The sequence below is a fragment of the Argiope bruennichi genome, chromosome 10, assembly GCF_947563725.1.
Source record: "Argiope bruennichi chromosome 10, qqArgBrue1.1, whole genome shotgun sequence".
Classification (NCBI taxonomy): domain Eukaryota; kingdom Metazoa; phylum Arthropoda; class Arachnida; order Araneae; family Araneidae; genus Argiope; species Argiope bruennichi.
Window position 1 is genome coordinate 24145639 of NC_079160.1, and position 19007 is coordinate 24164645.

General features: G+C 31.0%; 1 protein-coding gene across 1 annotated transcript in view; it reads right to left on the reverse strand.

Annotated features, from left to right (window-relative positions):
• Nucleotides 1-19007, reverse strand: part of LOC129988343 (protein O-mannosyl-transferase Tmtc3-like) — a 234630-nt gene that overhangs the window by 10057 nt on the left and 205566 nt on the right. Inside the window, exons 14-18 of the mRNA XM_056096544.1 lie at nt 12267-12349; nt 12114-12186; nt 10847-10933; nt 8746-8819; nt 7183-7303 (exon numbers count right to left, since the gene is read on the reverse strand). Coding sequence (XP_055952519.1) covers nt 7183-7303; nt 8746-8819; nt 10847-10933; nt 12114-12186; nt 12267-12349 — 438 coding nt within the window. The remainder of the gene's footprint in view (nt 1-7182; nt 7304-8745; nt 8820-10846; nt 10934-12113; nt 12187-12266; nt 12350-19007) is intronic.

The window sequence follows — 19007 nt, forward strand, 5'->3', positions numbered from 1 at the left end:
ATGCCACAGTGGTCACCAGGGTTTCAGGCCGATTGAGCCGAGCCTTTACAAGGGTAATCAGAAAACTATAGCAATTTTTATGAATTATGCTTAAAGGATAATGCCATTATTTATTATCACTTATTCGAAGTATAAATGAATGGAATGCAGCCGTTTTTGCTTTCTCCTATACGAAATATGGAATAAATATAGTAATCGTCAAAGAGATCGAACTCGAGATTTGGACGAATCTCACGTTTTAGACCTCCCTGAATTCAAAAAACAAATTTTTATGCGTACAGACATATGTCTGTCGGCTCCTCTGTTTGTCTTCCTATGATAAAGATAATTCAAAACGTCTTTGAGGAGAAGAGAAAAAATTGGTGCATTTGTCTTTATAACAAATTTGTATACTTCTATCAAATTTTGCTCAAACTGCTTTCAGAGAAAGTCTGTCCGGCTGTCAGAATAAAAATCACTACGATAAGTACAAAACGAAGTGAACTAAGCAGATAAAATGTGGTTTATAGATTTAATATCTATAGTGTAGTCATCAGTCATATTTTGAGTAAATCCAACGACCGTTTGACCGTCTGTCGGTCTGTACTTTCAGATACATGTCAATACGATAATCAAAAACAGAATGACTTAAATATGAAATTTGGTATGTGATTTTGTGGCTACACGAGTCTGAGTTAAATTTTTATTCCATCGGAAGGACAAAATTTTGTCTAAAACACAAATCGATTTTCGGATACTATTTACCGCATGCCAGGGAGAAATCGCCGAAAAAACTCGCCAAGGTTGACACGATAGATTCAGTAAAAATGTTCAATGCACGCCAAAAGTTGGTATTTCATAATTATTGTACGCCAGTGCCGTAGAATGCTTTCACTGGGTAAACACCTTTATAAGGGAGTGTGCGAGAAAGTTCTAGGGAGACTATTCCTGCTGGTTTTTGAAAAAGAAACAAGTTTGTTCATATAAGGAGAAAAGAATACTGGCGAAATGACAAAATTTCTAATAGCATTTTTGTCTGCTTCTTACTTGTTGAACACTTTCCGTGTGAGAAATCTATAAAGGTGTTTGAAAAGCAGGAACATATAAAGAAAAGTCTCGTGTAAGGGGTTGGATGAAACCGTCTTTTTCGCAGTGTGATGAAGTCAGATACGTGACTCGATTTTGTCGTGTAGCAGAATTTGTCCTTTTCTATTCACTTTAATTGGATATAATTTTCGTTATTATTGATACATTCTTTTTTCTTGTCAGCATTCTTTTTTTTATCTTTAATAATTTCATCATTCTTCAAAAATATTTAGAGGATATTCCTTTGATGAACACCAGTTGTTAGCACAATCTGCTTTTGATGCAACTTCGAGGCGTCCTTTGTCTTGTTACTTTACAGAAAATCGGCTGGTCTAGAGAATTCACTTTTCACGATGCAGGGATGCGATATTTCATTTACTTAGACATGCCATGTCTTTTCGTTGACAGTTCAGTTCATGCGAGATTTTTTTTTCAAATTTGATGCAATTATCGTGACACAAATTTCACCATCACAAAATGTATTTAAGCAACTTTATACTGAAAGACAGACAGGCCGGACACTGTTATACATCATAAAATAAACTGAGAGACTGGCTGAACAATACTTTACATTGCTTAATGACACGCTAGACAAATCTTTAGCTAACAGACAGACGGGCCGAACAACGTTATACATCACTTAAAAACACGCCGGACAGTCCTTTACATCGTTAACTAACATACAGTCTTAAAATTACTAAATATTCCAACGTCTACCTTCAGTTCATAAGCAATTACTGTTTAATCATGTGAGAACATGATGTTGCTTTGGTTTGAGGTTTTTGAAGCCTCAAAATGAGTAGGCAACAAATTGGCGATTAATCGCTTTTGAGGCATAAATTTTTCGCTCTTAGGGTTATTAGAAAATAATGCAGAATGTTGTCACATTTGGCGATTTATCGCTAACTAAAGTTACAATTTGATTTCCAAATTATTCATTCTCTGAATTCTTACGAATTGTATTAATTAATTTAAGCTATTGACCAGTTTAAACCGGTTTGAAAGAATCACGAGACTATCAGATTATACATGCGTCGATATTTAGAAAAACAATGTTTTTTTTTTTTTTTTTTTTTTTTTTTTTTTTTTTTTCCCATCTCAAAATGAGTCGAGCTTCAAAACTTTGTTTGTTTGCTAGAAAAATTAAAAAGAAAGTTTAAAAAATTATTATTATATATATACACATGGGGGGAGAGAGAGAGAGAGAGAGAAAAAATCTCGTGATTGTTTCAAACCGATTTTTAAACTGATTAATGACTTAAAAAATAATAATTTTCTCACATGATAACTTGAAATTTGCTATCGTAGATTTCATTTTTTAAATGTTCTTCTTTTTTTTCATTTTAATTTCAACAGCCTGAAACAATGAAGAAAATGCTGAAAACAAAATCACTTCTATATAATAACTAATTATATTCTTTGAAATGATATGTAATTTAAACAGAATTAAATAAAATGATTTCTCAAAACTGTATTGAAGTAGACAAACAGCAATTTATTTTGATACTGATGTAACTTATCGTAATTTTCTGTGATTGAAATGTTTATTTTTACTATATTTAGATTATATTCCGTCTTAAAATTATCTGAATTTGAAGACAAAGAAAAATTAGTATTATGTCTATCAACCCTTGTGGTCGAACATACATTATATTGAATTGTAAAATTCATGTTTTATAATTCAATATCCTTAAAAATTGGAATTTAATTCTGTCATCATCACCATTATAATCTATTCAACAAAAACTTATTGATAAGAGGTGAAAAAGAGGAAAACAAATTATTTCTTTTTTTTTAGACAATGTTTTATTTTTGTCGCGGCATTTTCGAACTGAAAATCACGTAAAAACTTCACTTCCTCAGCTCGCTTCCTCCCAGAATTGTTCGGAAAGAACAAAGGGTAACAGATCTCCATGAATAAGATAAATTACCATTCGCGATCGAAAGTTTGGAAATCGGAACGCTCTTAAAAGACTTCTTTTTCTTCAACTCCAAGGAAGGTTGGAATGTATTTTATTCCTTGGCGTATAATTCAAGCTTAAAATACGTGCTTGTCAATAGGCGCCGTGGCGCTGAACTCTCTACGTGCGACTAAACATCTGTCACTACTGATGCGGTGACTAATGTTTCACTTCTGGAATTTTCCTGAAAAAGAAGTAATCGAGTTTGCCTCCTCTAGCTATCGGAGCAATCCATTGGAAAGTGTTCTCCTTCGCACCATATATAAGACAAAGGGTTTGGTGGGCTTGTTTTACTTTTTCGTCTGTTTATTCAGAAGGACCCTGTTCATAGATTTTTTGGAGAAGCAAAATTAATGGTGAAAGCCTTATCGTAGAAGTTTAATAAGGCTTTCTGTCATATTTTATTATTTCGGTCGTTCTTTGCAAAGCAGGAACGTGACGAAAGTAACTTAAGAACTATGCATACATTCATAAACAATCCATTTGTTTTGCATTCTTTTCGAAAGACAATATATTGATAGGCATGTTTGAGATTCAAGTTTAGAAAAGACTTTAGTTTGAGTGAAGAAATGAATTTCGCTTTTACTTTCTCATGCGTGAATAAAAATAATTTATGGTAATCATAAAAGAATACTACTTTGATTTTGATACTCATTTCAGATTTTCGGGAAAAGGAAAAACATTCCGTTTTAAAATGATATTCATTCGTGAGTTTGTGAAGATATTTCAAAGTCAATATTTTGAATGTGATTCTTCGTATCCAAATTTTAGATCTATAATAAATTTGTCAATTGAATCCGCTAGCTTTCTGACTGTATTTTCTACTCTTTGAAATATAATATCACAAAAACGTTATAAACTTAATATTTGAACTTCAGCATTTTATCCTTATACTGAAATTGTTGATATGTTTTTAATTTTGAACTACATTTACTAGATAGCAAACTATCTGATTGTCTCTTCACTTGCATAGGAAGATAATTCAAAAACGCACCAAGTGGAATAAATGAAATGTGGTCTTTACACAAAATTGGAAATCAGTATCCATCTCTGATCTAATTGGTCTGAAAGGTCTTTTCAACGTTTTTTTAAATGCAGGTAAAGTGATTTAATTAGACTGATGATCACCAGCATAGAATTGATTTTAATTCATGGAAAAGTTCCAATACTTTCAAACGCTTAGTGTGACATCCGAAATGCAGAGCTGGACTTCAGTTACTTGTCAAAGGAATGTATGTTACATTTTTTTTATGTGTGTGTGTGTTATTTTTCGGATTTTCTGCATTTTCAAAAGTATAATTTTATACCCGAATGATTTTATATTCCATATATAGTTCATTTCCCTGGTGGATTTAGTAGAGATCGTACGTTTTGAATGCGAATTTTCAATTAATAAATTTAAAGTCCATTTTTATTGGTTGTTTTGAGTGTAAATCAGTGAAATAAGTAAATTTATATCTTTGATTAAAAATTAATGATTCAATACGCACTGAGTTGATAAGGTGTTCAACATGTACCTTACTACGTATCATATGAAAAAGTCGATTCGGTCGACTCTTTTTGTAATCCTGTTATTAAGACAAAATTTTTGAAAGAACCAAACATTATTCATTAAAAATAGACAGATTACTGAATTATTCATACCATTTCGATGTTTTATATCTACATTTTTTAAAATACTATTGAGCAGTTACAATAATGAAGGGAGGAACGAGTTGGTGACCATATTTGTTGCATATGTTAATAAAGAGGAAACGCGAAGTCTCTAAGCTCGGCTAAACATAGTTCTTAAGTTATGAAGAAAGTTTCTTCCTCGTCTCGTTAAAAGGTTTAAAATTGCTATAGAATTTTAGTTTGAGAATTGGTCGAGTTATCGAGATCTGATGTCAACGATTGTTTTTTATAGTTCGTATTGTAGTAGCATAGTCATTGAATTTTGAGTTACGTAAGTATACTTCTCCGTAAGTTTGAATTTTAGACTTTTTCTGTAAAAAATGTTCATTCTAATTCAAAGGTTCCATAAGCATTTCCATTGTTTTTTGAATAACAGACGTTCTAATTATTCCAAATGATTTAAAGTTTCTGATTAATGCAGGGATTTATGTCAGCTGAATTTGTATGGTGTTTAATACTCAACTTATCCACTGAGCAGCACTGGGAATTTTCTAGTATTATTCTGTTGCTTTCTCCAGAACAGCTGTAGTTATTGTCAACTTGAATTTGAAGAACGTTCAGTTATCTAGTAGCAGAATGGTTAAATTATCATTTATTCCAGAAGAGTATTGGATGTTTGATGGTTGTAATAACAAATTTAATTCGCTAATAAAGCCTTCTCATAAACGTTCACGTCAATATTCGAATCCCGTGAACACGCTAGGAGAAATTAAAAAAAAAATTCTGAACAGCTCTTTTCAAGAACGAAAAATTATCATGCATGAACATAATGCTCCATTAAGCTATTTGAAAACTTCAAAGATAATTTAGGCCTGCAGTAGAATTTTTTTTTTTTTGGTCGTGTGACTATTTTAAGCCAAATTTTTGCGCTGTAGCTTCTGAGGGTAATGACCCCTGAGCACCCGAGGGCAGAAGTCTAGCTCAAATGAAGATAGCACACACACACTCGCTTGCACAACCCCTTTTATAGGGGGGGGTCATTCATGCACCTCATAGAGAGAACACAAGGAAGAGAACAACCATGCCCGAACCAGGACTCAACCCGCAACGCCTAGATCACGGGGAAGACGCTCTACCTCTAGGCCAGGACGCCGGCTGCAGTAGAAAATCTTTTTTACAACAGAACATGGTGTTATAAAGGCAAAAGGTAATTACTACAGGTCATGTCTATAAATTATACAAAGTAAAGGATTGCATATAATGTGTATAGAAGAATTTTAAGATAAAATAAATTTAAAATAGTATTTTAAACTATCGTTCTCAGAGGCATATGATTTCAAAAATGTTTTCTTTAATTTTAGAGAATTTTAAAGTATGGAGATTTATAAAAATATCGGGGTTGAATTTTTTAGGATTACAATACTCACTCTTTCTGCTTTTTAGTCTTAAAACTGAAAGTATTGCGTTAGTAATTTTATGTACCAATAGCTATAGCCATGTTGCAATAGCTATAATTATTACAAGATAAATTATATAATTTGGAGTGGATTTCCAATGAAATCAGTCCTGTTTACGCGGTATAGGCCAATTAGAGCATGTAGCTTAAAGCTTGGAATCCATTGCGGATGTTGCAGGAAGAAAGAGAACATACACATCACAGCTGAAAGTCATCCATAATTTAAAGTGAGATGGCATATACAGTTATATTTTATATAATTATGAATTGAAGAATTAAAAATGCGGTAAATATCAAAAGAAGAATACGTCCTGCGTCAAAATATAAGAAATGCTGATATTTTCAGTCTGGAAAAGAATACAAATGACCAATATATTTTAGTTGCTTAAAAGCACAGATATACTGCCGCATTGAAAAGAGGCAGTCCACTCTCCATGGCCGAATGGTTATAGCACTGCTCTCTTAATCAAGAGACCGTAAGTTCGAATCCCGCTACAGACAATGCGATTCACAGTCTGTGTAAATATTTAATTCCTTGATTTTATGTTCCAGAAGATTCTGGACATTTCTTTAGTTTACCAGACAAGTATTCTGGAATTTTCCCTGTTAGTATAAATGCAGAAGATCTGCCATTCACTGTATTCTCAGTTCAAAGTTGAGTTAATAAATTGATTTAGCTCTACTCATTGTGTGTGTCATTGAGTTTCACACTAAAGAACCTATGTGACAATATGTTGCTAATGGCTGCATCACATTATGTGACCTGGAGAACACATTAATCGTCATTAGGGCTGGCACGGGAAGTAACGATATAAATAACACTAATCTGGAAAATGCTTAAGTATCACAACAGGCTTCAAATATAATGTCAGTTAAAAACTGGTATATTTCGCTTATTGTTTTTTCCATTTTCAGCCTCCAAGTGACCTAAACTGATTATTACATTGCTGGTATCAAATTATGTTTTAATTTTCTATTCCAGTATCAAGGCTGGTCTTCATATTTCAACTGAAAGCTATAACTAATTCCTAGAATTTATCAATGAATTAATGCATTGAAATAATATGTAAAATTTGCACTTCTTACTTCTACTGCTTTCCGAAACCATTTTTCAGCCAGAGTAAAGTTTTTCTCATCCATAGCCAGCATTCCCAGGTGGAAGTATACTCTCTCGTTCACATCTTTGGCTTCTAACAACATTTGCAACCTGAAAGTAAAACATTAATGAAACTGTTTTACGAATGCTTCAGGTACTTATATAAATCAAAAGTACTTTTGATTTTTCTCATGGTGATGCAACAAGCTTTTAGATTAGCAGAAAAATAATTTAAAACAATTAATATTTAGTGATAAATACCATAAATATTTAATTTTCTTTGTCTTAAAATATGTGTTGAATCTGTATATTTCGATAACCTGAGATTGGAATAAAATCTCAAGGTGACTTCTTAATATTTTGTTTGGTGGGTAAAATGGTTTTAAAAAATGTTTGAGGTGTACGTAACGAAGTAAGTATGATAGGTATAAAATATTAGTGTTATTTTTACAACACTAATATTGCATGCATGCTATTTTTTATCCTAAAAATAAATATTCAACTTCAGCCAAATTCTGTGATGAATAAGTTGATAATTAAATTTGTTTATTCTTGAGATTTTTTAAAATATACAGCTTAAAGTAAAATAACTACATTAAACAAGTAATTCATTACTATAAAAATATAATTACTTGTATTTAAACAAATATATTGTTACGAATTTGAAATAATTGTTTTCTAGTTTACTTAAATTTCAGTTACATTATGGAGAAGAAAATTTTACAGAGAGCTGTAATGAATAGTCACAATCCTCCACCTTGGCGACCATTTGGCGAAGAAAATGGAATATTCAGACTTTCTGAGAATTTGAGACACCTCTATTAGAATTCGAGCTCCAGCGTTTCTCAAGAACACTCAATGCTCTGTTACGTGAGTCAGAAAAAGGGAAGTCGCCCATACAAGAATCAGTAGGAGGAGGAAGCGAATCGAAAGAGAGTAGTTCAGCGAAGTCTCTCTTTGGAAAGTTGACATTCAGAGAGATTTTGAGAACTATATACTATTGCAATTATCTAATAGCAGTTTGCTGCTTCTGTGCTGATGTTTACTCCAAGTTTTGTGTACATTTCAGCTGTTTTTGACCATTTTGCGTTTGTCTTTTTATGTAGAATAAATTGTCTTCATAGATTACTGACTGAGCTTGTCGTATTTTTTCTCCGTACACCTATCGGTCGGATTTTTGTTTATAACAATAACAATTCAGTAAAGATTACAAATGACATAATCATACAGAAATTATTAGTAAACTTGTTTATAATTAACTTTTCTTTGGTTTAACTAAAATAAAATTATGTAATTAATAAGATGGTAGTAATAATCCTACTTGGATTTTATCGCAAAAACTAATTAGATGGCAGAAATATTTTCTTTCGAACTAGAATCCAGCATTTTATTTAGCATCAAATTATCAGATTTTTTTTTAATTTCTAATTTGTGACGCTATTACTCAAGACACTCAAACTAAATTCCGAATGAGCAGAAAATAATACGCATATCTAAAGATGCTGTATCTTTAAACACTGAAGGAAAGAAAAGAAAACTTAAGAAAAAAATACCTCTGATAAGCAGTCTTCCTCTTGTGAGGACCGCCTTCTTCTTGAATCAAAATGGCGGAATTGAGCAGCGCTTGCTGAAAGGTAGATTGTTTTTAATTTAAAGATAAATAACATTATTGATAAAGAAGAATGAAATATTGACTTCCATCCATACTTTCGAAAAATTCAGTGGATTTATCAGGAAAGTTTGATACAGTTATATAAGATATATTTAAACAAAATTTTATTTTATCGTGTAATTATTTTTTATAATAATTGAGAAACAGCGCTATAAGAACTTCTGGAATTGCGAAGATCTAAATCTGCAGGAAACCGAATAGCATTTTTTCGTATTAGATCCATATGCCTACATATGTTCATAGGTCTATTTGCATATTTGCCAACTCATTCTAATTCTTATTATTCTGATATTACGTAAATAATTTCCAAACTTTGTTTCATTGTAGATTTTCTATCTTGTTGATTGTGAACTATGGGTATATTGTAATATTTATTTGTATTTACAGTCATTATATCAACGCGCTTTATATTTATTATTCATTCCCTTATACTTTACAGGGTGGAGTAAATTTTGATATAAACTTGGTAATTAAAACATGTGATGAATTAAAATAACTAAATTTTGCATTTTCTATCAGAGCATAATATTGTACAATATATCCATGATGTTGTTCGGTTTTTTAAAATCATACAATATCTTGAAGATATCTCAACAATGATGATCGGCATTTTAAATATCACACAATATCATGAAGATATCTCAACGATGTTGTTTGGCATCTTAAATATACAATATCATGAAGATATCCCAACAATGTTGTTCGGCATTTTAAATATCACACAATATCATGAAGATATCTCAACGATGTTGTTTGGCATCTTAAATATACAATATTATGAAGATATCTCTATCGTATTGTTCGGCATTTTAAATATCATAAAGAGATAGCAACCAAGTTGTTGGGAATTTTCTACTAATAGGACTGATGCGACAATTTTGAACATAAAATCAAATTAAATTCATTTTCATTTTCTGAATTGATTTTATAATTTTAAATTTTTTTAAAACTACCACGATTTAAATTGTGAAAATAATCATACTATGATAAATAAAATACAGAATGTCGTTCGAAGCGTTCATTTCAATTTGTTTACAAAAAGAAACTTCACATTCCATAATACTGATAGTAAAAATCTTTTCTTTAATATCTTATTTTTTATCACACCCATACATCTTTCCCAAAAGATATATTTTTACGTTCCCTTTTCCTCACATTTATGACTCTACTTCTACTTTCCATCTAAAATCAACTCTAGCCATATTTTATTTTATACTTCCCCAAGTGATATTTTATTAACAAATGCGCCATAAAAGAATACTTCAATACCAGAGGCATCATAAATTGTATATTTTATTTACAGGAGAGGCACGAGAATTACAAAAGATGCCTTATCACCAGCGTGTCACGAAGGGAAATAACATGTGTCACGTCTCTGAGTTTAAAAGAAATTTTATATGAAGGAATTATTTTAATTACTTAACTCAATATAGATTATATATAATATAAAGAAAGATCTACAGTGTAAAATTTTTCAATGACAAATTTATGAAATTTACTACATTTCATTACTGAACGCAAACTTGAGCCCAGTTTGAATGGTGAGATTTTATACCACTGGAAATTTGGATGTGCTATTTATTGGTCAATTTCATCGTTTAAAATATTTTCGTATAAACTACTTAGTTTCTGGAATAAATTTCAAATTCCATTTTAGATCTATGACTAATTAAAATAAAAATTCATTTCGAAATAATTGTGGGTCCGATTTCATGATTCTAAATCTTAATTAGCTATCAAAAAAATTCCTAAATCGACACTCTCTCTCAAAATTTTCAAGACCAGAAGGTCGTTTTAATCCATAGAATTTAATAAGCGCTGGTTTCCAAAACGCCGTGCAGCCAGATGCAAGCCAAAAACATGCAATTAAAAAATATTCATAATATAGAAAATGCTAGGAAAATTTAAAAAACTGTAAGCTAGAAAAAAAATCTGCAATAAAAAAATATTTCATAGGTATTCTGCCTACAGGTATGACTTACCTCATGCCTTGGATTAATCTTCAAGGCTTTTTCAAAGGAAATCATTGCCATATCAGTCTTTCGCTGCTCCAGGAACACCACGCCTAACTAAAGGGAAAGAAATATAAATTAATTATGATTTTAAAATTTTTAACGAATGCATCTAAAGTGTTTCAAGGGTAACAATATAGTAGTATTCTCATATATAATTAACCTAAAAGTGTGCATGGTATTATCCCATTCGATACATATATACTTTAATGATAGGAAGGCCGGGATAGCCTGGTTGGTAGAGCGTTGGATTCGCGTCCCTTAGGTTGCGAACCCCACCGGCCGAAGATTCCCCGTGTACTTGGTGGTTGACGCACGTATAAATCTGTCGTGGTCACAAAGTCCTCCATGTCGAGAGTAATACCACTGGAGGGGTGATCGTTCTTTGATTCAGGTCTAAATTACGATCTGTGGATGAGTGAATGAAATGCGCGAATGAAGTCCGCCCCGTAAAAAGAGTTGTGACGTGTATGTAGTTAAGTCGTACTCTTGGCCCTAGATGGCGCTACTATAGAAACAAGAGGCGCTCCCCCTCAGGCTTAAATCGGCTGTCCTGGAACAACGGGCTTGTCCACATGGCAAGTGCTATAAGTAACAACAACAAATGGTGGGAATGTGCACCTCGAAATGACTTTTTTAAATTTTAAATAAGTAAAAATTCAGAGACATTTTAACAATTTTTCAGGATAGCCCCCGAAAATATTATTGTATGAAAATGATTTTCAAATTATTTTCAAATTTAAAAAAATTGAATTTTTAATTATACCAATCATGCGAATTTCTCCCGAATTTGGTTAATTTTTAAAAAATATTTTTTTTGCTGAATTTTTTACAATATATTTCATTGTTTTAATGAAACCATTTTCAGTGTATCATCAAATAATGAATCACAAGATTTACTTACAGTATCAAAAGCTAAAGAAAAAAAAAGATTCTGTTTAAAATTTGTGTCGATTAATCGTTTAATGAAAAACTAAATTTGCAATACCGTGGATAAGAGAGTACAGATTATAGTTCATATTCATGTAATGAACAAAATGGGTGTAAGAGAATTAAAATAACACGGCTTTGACGTTATCACAATTTGATGCATTTAGCATTTTCTTAAAGGAAAAAGCATTTTCTTAGAGGAAACATGAACATTAAAATAGTATAAAGAATATATTCGAAAATAAATAAACACTAACAGTCTGGCTGGTCACCAAAGATGGCTAGGTACATAATAGAGAAAACTTACATTATAATGTATATCGGCATTTGCATCATCAAGTTGCAAGGCTTTCTCATAGACATCTTGAGCTTCACGGGTCCTAAAATGAAAATTTTTAAAAATGAGAGGATATTTTAAAAATACAAATAACACAAAATTATTGAAGCATCAATAATTCACCTGTTTAATCTGATAAGTATGTCTCCTCTGTTGATGTAGGCTTCAACGTAATCTGAGCGCATGCGTATTGCCTCCTGGTATAACTGAAAGACAATCAGAGAACTTTCATTGATAACATAATTGAAATAATAATTCAGTTTGGAAATTAAGATTCTTTGTACAGTCAAAAATTAAAATTCTCACCTTAAACTCGAAACAAAAGGGTCATTGAACCTATTACGGAAATGCATAATATATATAGATTTCAAAACCATATAGACCGTGAATTAGCTTTTAAAAATTAATATGATCATTATGATGTTAGTCCACTTTATTTTCTCGTGTGCGTAGCAAAATGTTGTAATCGTCGGAAAATTCGAACTTGAGATTTTGTCGAATTTCCAAGTGTTAATATCTGCACACATTTAAAAAAAATGCCCGTCTGCCTGTGACAAAGATAACTCAAAAACGCTTGGATATAGACATTTGGAATTTGGTATACGGTCTTTACCTCAAATGTGCAAATTTCTATCAGATTTGGAGTAAAATCTGTTCTGAGGAAGTCTGTCAGTCCGGCTGTTTGAATATAACTTAACACGATAAATACAAAAAGAAAGACTCTAGATTCATAAAATTTGGTACATATATTTAACATCTAAAGTGTACACATTTGTCAAATTTTCAAATCAAATCTAATCAAAATTCGTGTTGACTGTCTGTTGGTGTGTATTTTCAGAAACATATAAAAGCTGTATTTCAAAAATGCAATGACTTAAATATATCAAATTTAGTATGGGATTTTCTGATTACAAGTGCAAATTTGTCGGAAAGTTTTGTTTCAATTGATTGAGGAAACCGTGCCTAAAACACAAATTCAATTTTCGGGAACTATTAACACATGCCAGTGATTAATCGCCAAAACCTTCGCCAAGGGTGACAAGTTGGATTCAGTAGAAATGCTAAATTCACGCCAAAAGTTACTTTTTTTAACTATTGTATACGCCAATACCATGTATGGCTTCGAAACATTTATTAGAGAGTATGCAAGAAAGTTTTAGGGAGACCACACCTGCTAGTTTACTTTCTCGTATATATAATTTAAAGAAAATATTGTAATTGAAGTTAATTCTTGACTACTGTTAGATATTTCGAGAAGTCATGAAAATGATAAATAAAAGTTTATAGAGTAATATATTATAGATATGTTTTAAACCAAGCATTCCAGGTACTTTTTAATCACAGTTGTATGCGATAAGACAAAACCAAACACCCCCCCCCCCAAAAAAAAAAATTTAAAACAAACATATTGGTAATAATGCAAGAAAAAATGTGGAAGATTATATGCGATTTGCCAATGATCTAATCACTACAATTTTAAAACTTTTACATAAAACATTGTAAATAATTACATATCTTAATATTTAAACCTGTATAAGTATAATATTTAATATATACAAATCTAACAACCGTTTGTTAGTTGTTTACAGCTTGACATTTTTTAAAAGAGCATTCAATTAATTATTACTTAGTACAGAATGATCATTTTATTTTTATAGAATACAAGCCGCCTTTGGCGACCAGCCGGTTCGCCAATCTTAATGTTCGTTTAAATTTTAATAATTAAATAGGTTGAACCGGAGTTTAACCCCCTTCTTCGCCAAGTAGCGATAACGCGCCAAAGCTGGCAATCTTTATTATGCCCTATAATTGAACATCTGCTCCTTTGCTTTTGAACATTTCGTAATGCCGTTGTTGGCAGTTTTTAAAAATTTCGCCAAGCAGGGGGTTAAACACCGGTCGTACCATTAAATATTTTACGCAATTCGAACTTTAATAGATTCTTCAGCAAAATATTTTAAAACTTCACATTTTGATAATCATATACACTCATAATATTAAAAAGGCCTTCAGTCATAGCGTGATATGTATCTCTCTAATTTTCTGTTACCCCTCGTAGAAATTATGCTTTGAATTAAAGTGTAAATGATTAATCTGCAATTAATATAATAATATTTTTTACTGAAACAAAGCATTTTTTTAATACTATGATTACTGATAATAGAGTCACTGAGCGTTTAAACTTTATGGGCACTAAAGAATATCTTTCTTCATTTATGTAATATCTCAAGAATTTGTCAACAAAAATTTCTCAGATTCATCAAGAACAGATCGATTCATTAACAATGTTTAATTTTAAATGCATCAAACACTAAGAAAATAAAATGAATCGTTTAAAATAATCGGTCGAAAACAGGTTTAAAAAAACTACTTAAAAAACGATGCACTTAAAACTATAAGCATATACAAAAAATATATAACTAACATAAATACATTTTAATTACAAAAGCATGCAGCGAACCTAAAAAAAATTTAAATCCAGTTCGCATCCGTTGAGAATAATTCGTCAACACAATGCGGAATTCAGAACACAAAGCGCATGCGTGAATTTTCAAAGCCAGTTACGTAACGCAAAATAACGCAAAATTATATAACTAACATAAATACAATTTAATTACAAAAGCATGCAATTAACCTAAAAATAATTTAAATCATTGAAAACAGGTTAAAAAAATCTACTTAAAAAACGATGTACTTAAAACTATAAGCATATACAAAAAATATATAACTAACATAAATAATTTTTTCTTAAAAAAGCATGCAACTAACCTAAAAATAATTTAAATCATCCGTTGGTTGTCATGTCAACAGTCAGACCACAATGAATTTTCTTCGCCAGTTACGTTAACACAAATGATTGAATTTTTCTACGCCAGTTTGGGTAACGCTATGCAGATTAGACATTTTTAATTTCCTTTATTCTGTGTTATTTTAATTCAAAAGTACTTCAGAATGAATCTGAAACATGGATTAATTAACAATGTTTAATTTTAAATGCATCAAACATTAAGAAAATAAACAGAATCGTTTGAAATAATCCGCCGAAAAATGTTAACCCTAGCCTCATTACTGTTGAGAAAAAAAAATTACTGAAGCCTTACTCATTTGGCGGTGGGGAAAATGGAAGATTTTTTTGGCGAAAAAGTTGGCGGTGGGGAAAATGGAAGATTTTTTTGGCGAAAAAGTTGGCGGTGGGGAAAATGGAAGATTTTTTTGGCGGGAAAGTTAGTTTTTAATTAATAATTAAAATTCTAATTAAAATTTCAAAAAAAGAGACCCCAGGTGCACATTCCCCAGCTCTAAGGTATACATGTGCCAAATTTGATAGCTGTATGTCAAATGACCTGGCCTGTAGAGCGCCAACACACACACACACACACACACACATTGAGCTTTATTATAAGTATATAGATTTCTTATAAAATATTAATTGAGTAATTATTACAATTTTTAACGAGAAATCTTAATTTTGGATACACATATCATAGATAATATAAATTCTGCTGCATCTATTAAATACATTGCGATCATTTAATTAACGAAAAAAGAATACAATAAATGGGGATTTAATGTTAGTAAAGATAAGATAAATATGAAAAAATATTGCAGATTCAAATTTGAAATGAATTTCGCTAAATAAAAAACGGATACAATTTTTTTTACCTCTTGTGGTCTTACTTATATGCTATAAGAGTTTTGAATTATACTTCTCAAACTTTCAAACTAAAATTAAAACATTCAAGGACTTTATAATTCGATACAGAAATTGAACATAGTTTATTAGCACGCTAAGCATTTTATATATTCTTAATTTATCAATCAGACTGATTATTTTCTAAAAGTAAGATGTCCTATAACCAGATGATAACAAAAGCAAATCTTACAAAGCATCAATAGTTTTGTTTCAAGTTTTTTTAATGCTTCTATCGATCATAAAATTGTTATTATACTGTACTTCTAAGCAATTAAATGTACACATCTATGCGAGTATTAGATTAGTTTCTCAATGTGCAAATTCATTGAACTTCTCTGGTCTTCATCTAATCACGGCCAAGTGCATGTTGGGAAAGCGCTTCACCAGAATACACCGGATGTAATATGACGTGCGCATCCATTAATTCTCATTTGGAATCCTAATGAGAGTCTTAAGCGTGATTAAACAGATTGAATACGACAGATGGTTTAGTAAATCTTTCAGTGATAAGATATTATTGAATATTTTTAATTTAAAATTATCTTCTGAAACTAAAATTCTTAGAATTTTTTAAAAATATTTTGAAAGTATATGATTAGGTTCAGAATGAATTTAAAAAAAACCAATTAAATACTGAAATAATTCAGAAATAACTGAATTTTTTTAAAAGTGTCAGCAGAAGAAAAAATATACCAAAGACCAGACATATATGAGTTAAAATATAAAAACCTTTTAAAAATCAGAAGAAATATTAAATTCATTAAAGTTTGGTAAAACGAAATATAAAGTAAAATGCTTCTAGTTCAGAAGTTTGCCGAATGATATGTTCTTAATTCATCTATTACCAAGTTTATAAACAAAGAGATTAGCTGTTTTTCTACCAAATCTGCAAATACCCTTCAATTAATATAATACGAAAAGTTCATTTTTACTTTCTCTTATACGCAATATAGAATATTCCTAATAGATACTGAATGAATACCAGTTCAACGAACCCCTGTCTTGGCGGTCATTTGGCGACAAAAACGAAGGTTTTATAAAATACAAAATTTTGGCGATATCTCTATCAGGAAGATAAAACTGATTTTTCTTCTAGAAAATTCTATGCTCTGTCACAATTTTAAGAGAACTAAACTGAATAAAACTGGAAAATTCTTTCTGTAGTGTTGTTCGCAAAGCGAGCTCTCCAGTTGCTTACTTTGAGCTATTTATTTCTTTAATGTTTGAATGCATGTTGTTGATCTCTGCAAGTACTCTTTCACTTTTCTTTTGTACTCATCCGCTTTCTTTCGTACTCTTTCGCTGTGTTTTACTACCTGCATTTCAAGTGAAATAAAGCATCTATTATGTGTTATTGAGGTTCTTGGACTTCTCACCATACATTCACTGAGTGATTTAAATAACAATATCTATGATGATTAGTTAAAGAATAATTTGGGCTACGAAAAGTTTTGAATTTAATCCTCACTCTTTATATTATTAATACATTCAGGTCATGCTCTTAAATTTTCTGCGTTATAATTATTAATGAATTTAAGCACGAATTTTAGATTTGTATAAGAAATCACAAGCTTAGCGATTGCGAATCTGTCTCTCAAGTGCTTATAATGTAGTCAATGGAGTTCACTAATGAACGAGGAAAGCTCTAAAGTTAACTTTTTCTCGAACCAGTTGATTGCTTTTTAATGACAAAAGTTTCTTTCGTGCTCTTTTCTTTTCTGATGAAGAGATGTGTGGAAGAATTTTGGCACGATACTTGATAGCGTTCTTCAAAAAGCTGAAGAGGGGCGTCGTTTTTGCCTTTAAATGACTTGGTGGCTGTGAAAAAAGGAGCTTCTTAAGAGTACTTCAATTGTTAAGGCGTTAATAACCAAAGATCTTGAGTTCCTATGAATAATTAAGATTTCACTAAAAGCAAACAATGTGATGGCACTTTTCAAAAGTGTTAGTGCAGTAAAAATTAAATAGTAATGAAAATAAAAATAGGGAAAATTATGAATAAATATCTTTTGATTATAATTAAAAAAAAATAATATCCATTCATCTTATTCCAATTGGAATTTTATCTGATGTATAATGAAAAAAGCAATTCCCATATAATAAGTTCATTTTTATCACTCCTTAATTGAATTGCCTTCTCTAGAGGGCGCCTTCTTTCTTCTAGAAGATAAGATTGATTCAAATAAGACTTTATACAGATCTTCTTGATTATGGGATTATTTCCTTGAATAGACACTAGGAATCTTCAGATATATATTGATAACAGTAATTTCTATATAATATGCTCATTTTTATTATAATTCCTTGATTGAATTGTTTTCTCTAAAAAGCAATCTCTCTTTTGGAAATGTCGTATTGATTCAAATAAGAATTTTACACAACTTTTCTTGATTACGGCGTTATTTCCTTGAATAGAAACTCTAATTCTTCAAATATATAATAATAAAATAAATTCTATATAATTTTCTGATTTTTATTATTATCCATTAATTGAATTGTTTTATATAGAGAGCTCCTTCTCTTTAGAAATATTGTATAGATTCAAATATAAGTTTATAGAACTCTTCTTGATTACGGTGTTCTTTTCTTGAATAGAAACTAGAATTCTTCAGATATATAATGATAAAAGTAATTTCCCTAAAATATGATCATTTTTATGTTAATCTCTTAATTGAATGGTTTTTTTCTCTAGAGAACACCTCTTTTGGAAAGTCATATCACTGATTCTCCGAGCCACCCGAATGCACACGGATAAAATAACCTAGTGACCGCAACAGCAACATTGATGGGAATTGTGGTTGAATCCTAAGGACCATCACCGGCTACGATACAATCCTTCCCTAAGGAAGTACATCCTTCCATCGATGGGAGGAGCCAGACCACTACCTTTCCGTGTACCATCCAGGGTGGAGAGAACCAACCACGATTCCAGAAGATTTTCATCCTCATTTCGATGTTCCTTCCGGGGGGGGGGGATCCTCTTTTGGAAATGTCGTATTGATTCAAATTAAGAACTGATGCAATTCTTTTTGATTACGGTTGTATGTGCTCGAATAGAATCATAATGTTCAAGCAAAGCAATGAGTGATAATAATTTGAGAATATGAAATGATTCTTTGCACGAACAACACATTTAGGCACTCTGTTAATGTGTTAAAATTATAGAATTG